Source organism: Coccinella septempunctata (genome assembly GCF_907165205.1).
Source record: "Coccinella septempunctata chromosome X unlocalized genomic scaffold, icCocSept1.1 SUPER_X_unloc_2, whole genome shotgun sequence".
NCBI lineage: Eukaryota > Metazoa > Arthropoda > Insecta > Coleoptera > Coccinellidae > Coccinella > Coccinella septempunctata.
This window is the reverse complement of record NW_025408036.1, coordinates 22,343-28,696: the sequence shown is the minus strand read 5'-3', so window position 1 is coordinate 28,696 and position 6,354 is coordinate 22,343. Positions and strand designations below refer to the sequence as shown.

Here is a 6,354-nt window from a genome sequence, read left to right as displayed (position 1 = left end):
ATAGGAAGTATGGCAATCTTGGAAATAGATCTCTTGTAAGGTTTACCATTTATGACAACTTCAACAACCCTTACTCGATCATCTTTACCAGGTATAACATTCGAAATGCGCCCCATAGGCCAATGAAGGGGAGGAACATTATCTTCCTTTACTAGGACTAACATATCTTTTTCAATATTTGGGAGTGCTTCTTTCCATTTAGGTCTATTTTGCAGCTGTAAAAGATATTGTTTACGCCAGTGTTCCCAGAAACTGTTGTATTATTAGAATATGAAATACAGAGAAAACATACAATACTTCAGTGTGACTTTTATATATTTTTTTCAATTGTTTTTTTAACACATAGGTGATAATTTAAATTCTAATTATTTACATAGAACTAAAAACTATATCTATGTTTCGACCACAAAACTGTCACAATTATATTATGCCTCTACATTACTCCCCTCCCAGGAGCTGCAATAAATTTGAAAGAATGAATTGCAAGTGACGAGATACTAATGTTAATGTCGAATATACAAAAATGCTAATTACAATAAATGAACAAATGACACTTTTTACAACAACATTTGCTTATATACTTTTTGTAGACACCATATCACTATAACGAGCCGGAAAATGTACATGTCGTCCACTTCGAGTAGTCTTAAATGATATTGACGGAAATCTAGCAAAATCTTTAGAAATATCAGGATGTAAATGACTGTCTGATTCAGTAGTGACGTCAGTATCATCTGTCATTAAATATGCTGGCTTAAGTCTGTCGATTGAAATAGTATCTTGTTTATCTTTCATTTGAATTTTGAAATATTTGTCCGTACGTTCGATCACCAAAAATGGACCTTCATAAACAGGCTCGAGAGGCTTTTTAACCCTATCTATTTTAACAAAAACATGGGAGCATACGGACAAATCTTTATGAACAAAAATACGTGCCTTAGTCTTTTGTTGAATGCTACACGGTCTTAATGTACGCATTTTCTTTTGTAAATCTGTCACAAACGTTTCCGAGTCTACTTTTGTTTTGGAATTTTCAAAGAATTCACCTGGCATTCGTATTGACGTCCCGTAGACCATCTGTGCTGTAGTGAAGTTGGAATCTGCTTTCAAAGAAGCTCGAATACCTAGCAACACTGTTGGCAGTGTATCGGTCCATTTGGTGGAATTATGCGCCCGTATGGCTGCTTTTATTGTACGGTGTTGTCGTTCAATTTTTCCATTGCATTGTGGGTGATAAGCAGTGGTATGACAGAGTTTCATTCCACAAAAGGAAGTGAGGTGATGAAAAAGTGAGGATGTGAATTAACTTCCTCGATCGGTTATGACACAGGATGGTGTTCCAAACCTAGTAATCCAATTTTGATAGAAAGCACGAGCAACTGTTTCTGCAGATATGTCTCCTAAGGGAATTGCCTCAACCCAATTAGTAAATCGGTCTATACAAGTTAAAATGTATTTTTTACCATCTGAAACAGGTAAAGGGCCAACAAGATCTATATGAATTATAGAAAAACGTTCATCTGGATCAGAGAATTTGGATATCTCAGATTTTGTATGCTTCGAAATTTTATTTTTTTGGCAATTTATGCATGATCGCGTCCAATTCTTAACATCTCCTTTGATTCCAGGCCAAACATATCTGGCAGACATGTTTTTTACAGTTGCTTTCACCCCTTGATGAGCACAACCATGAACGTGTTCAAAAACTGATTTCCGAAATTTTTTGGGAATGTATGGTCTAATACGATCCGTTGAAGTATCGCACCATAAAACTATCCCGGATTGAAGCTGGTTGTTGAGGAAAAAATATAAATCTAGCCCTGGATGACAGCGAAAGTTGATAATATAATAATTGTTTTCTGTTAATGTCATTTTTCTCTCTTAAAAAGTTAATTATATATATTCTGACGACCAGAGGACCTCATTTTTATTTGACCGGTTCTGACGACGAACATTTGGTGCCGAAACTCGTGTATGAATAATCTGAGGAGGAGCGAACGAAATAATAGAGGTCAACCTCCGATACGATTTCCAAGTCAGAGTAAAAAGGTAACCCGCATTTCTACTGAGGAGATAACGTATAGAGAAGACGACGATAAAGCTTCAAGTAGAATGCAGTCCGACAGACATTACCCCCGACACTCTGAAACTCAGGAAGGAAATTGTGACACTAAAGACAAATCCGATGACAAATCACACAATACCAAGACAAGTAATTCTTCCAAATCAAGAATACGGATTTTAGAAGTTGAGCTACAGACCCAGAAGGATTTAATGGTTTTAGAAAAACAAAAGGCAGAATTACTTCTACAAATGAAAGAGAAAGAAATACATTCAATGAGAGAAATAGTCAGAAAAACCATTGAATTAGAAAAAGCTAAATTATCAGACACATCATGTTCAAGTAAAAAATCTGTTGTAACATCAGAAAAAATATGTCCAGTACAAAAAGTAAAGGAATGGTTGTATGAAGAAAATCCTGTTCATCAAACTAATAACTCTAGCGAAAACATAGCACTACTAACGCAGACCATAGCAGACGGAGTTAATGTACTATCTGGTGTACTGGAAAATTCCAGACGTAATAACTCTTCCCAAGATTTACCATATTTCAATGGGAAATCTGAAGAATGGCCTATTTTCAAAACCGTATTCGAGAGAACGAAGAATAATTATAGTAAGGAAGAAAATCTATCCAGACTTCAAAAATGTCTCAAAGGGGAAGCTCTCGAGGCTGTTCGACCGCTGTTGATATCGTTCGAAAGTACACATTCTATTATGGAAACTTTAGCGATGAGATTTGGGCGACCAGAATTCATAATAGAGACAATTCTCAGAAAAATTCGTTTCCTGCCAAATTTGAAAGAAGATGACCAAGCCAGTTTCATCAAATTCGCCACTGAAATTCAAAATTTCAGCGCTACAGCAAAAAATCTCAACATGGAGATCTATCTGAGTAATCCACAAGTATTGAGGGAGCTTCTCAATAAATTACCCACTCATTTGAAGTACAATTGGGCAGTCCATCTGTCTGGAGTGAATAATATTCGAATGCCTACTTTGGATATATTTTCTTCGTGGATCCAATATCAAGCTAAAATTCTGAGTATATTTTTACAACCCAAAGCAGATGACAGCGGACGACAAGAAAACTTCAGCCCCAAAGAACTAAGAAACTCCAACAATAGACATGTTCTAATGCAAGTAACACCAAAATGCCAAATTTGTAGTCAAAATCATCAAACTTCAAAATGTAGAGAGATTTTAGAAAGAAGTATCGACAGTCGATGGGAATTGATTACAAAGAAGAAGTTGTGTTTCTCTTGTTTTGGACGACACCAAATTAAATCTTGTAAGAGGAGGACAAAATGTGGAATTAACAATTGCACAAAATTCCATCATCATGTTTTACATAAACAAGATTCAGAAGCACAAATCGAGGGTCCGAATAGCCAACCATCATTTTGTTCAACGACTCCTGAGAAAGTTTTGCTTCGGATTTGTCCAGTTGTTTTATCCGGAGAGAAAAATTCAATCGAAACATATGCCTTGCTTGACGACGGGTCTACTGTTTCTCTAATCGAAGACAACCTTGCAGAATATCTGGGATTAAATGGAAAGGAAGATCCATTGAACATTTGCTGGACAAATTCAACAAGTCATAAAGATCAAAATTCTCGTCGAGTGAAACTGAAAATAAGGGGGCTTTACGAAAACGAAGAATATGAAATCGATGACGTTCGAACTATGACTGGTTTCAGTCTGCCAAGCCAGAATTTCGATTTCTCGAAGATGAAAAATGAATGGTCTCATCTGTCTATTTGTCCGCAAAACTTATTTTTCAAGAACGACGTTAGGCCAACTATTTTATTGGGACAAGATAACTACCATCTCATAATGCCTAGAAAGATTTATGAAGGTCCACCAAATTCACCAATTTTAAGCTGGACTAAACTTGGATGGATTGTTCACGGGAAATTTAGATGCAAAAAGGATATTCTCGACAATTCAAATTTCAATTTCTTTTGTTATCAAGAATCTGAAAATGATTTACATCGGTTGGTCAAAGATTCATTTAAGCTTGATAACTATGGAATTACAAAGCCGAATTACGAAACTTCATTATCACCGAAGGAGGAAAAGGCACTAAAAATTTTAGAAGAAACAACTGCCTATACAGGAGAACGTTATGAATCTGGACTGTTATGGGCCACAGAAAACTTCAGATTTCCTCCCAGTTATAACAACGCTCTAAGTCGACTTCATGGAATAGAACGTAAATTAGATCGAGACCCAATATTAGCGGAAGAATACTGTCGAAAAATAGATGAATATTTAAACAAAAATTACGTCAAGAAATTAAGTGTAGAAGAGGCAGCCCAAACACACAATAGAACTTATTATTTGCCACACTTTGGAGTGCGCAATCCAAATAAACCTGGAAAATTGCGTTTAGTGTTCGATGCTGCAGCAAAAAGTCATGGAGTATCCTTGAACGATGCTTTACTAACTGGACCCGATCTCTTGAATTCACTACCAGCGGTCCTCATGAAATTTAGACAGCATGCCATCGCCTTTGTTGGAGACATAAAAGAAATGTTTCATCAAATTAACATAAAAACAGAAGATGTCGATTCTCAAAGATTTCTTTGGCGTGGAATGGAGAGGCATAGAAAACCAGACACCTACATCATGAAAGCAATGACTTTTGGAGCAACTTGTTCACCATCGACTGCCCTTTATGTGGTGAAATTGAATTCCAGAAGATTTGAAGACCAGTATCCTGAAGCTAGTAAAGCAATTTGTACCAAGGAATACATGGACGACCATTTAGACTGCTGTGAAACAATTGATAGTGCTATTAACAGAATTCAGCAAGTAATTGAAATTCATAAAGCAGGTGGATTTGTTATATGTAATTGGATCAGTAATTCGAAAGAAGTTTTAGACAATATCCCTGAAGATCTCAAAGCCCACAGTGACAAACAGTTGAATTCAGATGATGGCCTCGCTACAGAGAGGATTTTAGGAATGTGGTGGGACGCGAAAGCAGATACGTTTATTTTTCGAGTTAATGAATCAAAATTTGAAAATATTCATTTAAAAAGTCCAACAAAGAGAGAGATATTGAGAGTTGTGATGAGTATCTTCGACCCACTAGGACTTGTATCACCAATATTAGTGGCTGGCAGAATTTTATTACAAAATATTTGGCGTTCAAATATTACCTGGGATGAATGTCTACCAAGAGATCTTCAAGCAAAATGGGAAATCTGGCTCCAGTTACTAAATAATGTGAAGACGTTCAAAATTTCAAGGTGTTATTTACCACTCTCAAGCAGTTATGGATCTACGGAACTCCACATATTCGTTGATGCCAGTGAAGAAGCCTATTCAGCAGCAGTTTATTTGAGAAACGAAAGTGGTCCAATAATCTCAGTTTCCCTAATTATATCGAAAAATCGCGTTGCCCCCCTGAAAGGAATTTCAATACCACGTCTGGAACTTCAGGCAGCTGTGCTTGGATCTCGGCTTGCTGAAGCAGTTCAAAATTCCCTGGAAGTAGAAATAAAAGGAAGAATGTTTTGGTCTGATTCCCAGTCTGTTCTTCATTGGATAAAATCCGACTCCAAAAAATATAAACAATTTGTAGCGAACAGAATCACAGAAATCCATGATCTCACAAGACCCGATGAGTGGAAATGGATATCGACTGACTTGAATCCTGCCGACCTAGCGACTCGTTTCTGCAAGAAAAAATTTCTAACATTGAATTCATTATGCTTAGAAGGTCCACCATTCTTGAAAAACTGTAAATCCGAATGGCCAGACCAACCTCCTATATTTTTGAATCATAAGTCTGATTTAGAACTGAAGAAGGAGTATGTGAATGTTCATATGGAGAATTGCATCTGGATTATCTGCTTGAAATCTCACTGGAGGAAAAGACTCCTGTCCAGACGTCGGTGAAGCTTTCATGTATGATTCTTTCGCTCTGCCATCTACCCTCCTGTCTCTCCCTATCCTCTCTTTTCCTCTCCTTCATTATCTCCGTGATGTAATCAAAAATCAGCTTCCAGTTATCTTTGTCTTCCAGCATCCTGTCTATCACATCCTCCACCCCATCCAGCACTCCCAGTTTGCTGCTCAGCTCCTCCTCCCCCCGTTCTCGGGGCTGTCTTGCAACCCGCACTCCGCACACAGGTCATCTTGTGTTTTTCCTATCTTTTTTGTAAAAGTTCCAAAAGAACCGTGACCAGTGAGAAACTGTGTGAAGTAGTAATCTGTCGTCTGTGTGGACAGTCTGTCCAAGTTTTCACTTTTTTTACAAAACATTGGGCATGCAAAACATTT

At 37.2% G+C, this 6,354-nt stretch overlaps 1 protein-coding gene across 1 annotated transcript; it reads left to right on the top strand.

The window, feature by feature from the left end:
* Positions 1 to 1,974: 1,974 nt before the first annotated feature.
* Positions 1,975 to 5,970, top strand: LOC123322524. Its single transcript, XM_044910462.1, has one exon. The coding sequence runs from the start codon at positions 1,975 to 1,977 to the stop codon at positions 5,968 to 5,970; it is 3,996 nt and encodes a 1,331-aa protein (XP_044766397.1).
* Positions 5,971 to 6,354: the final 384 nt, after the last annotated feature.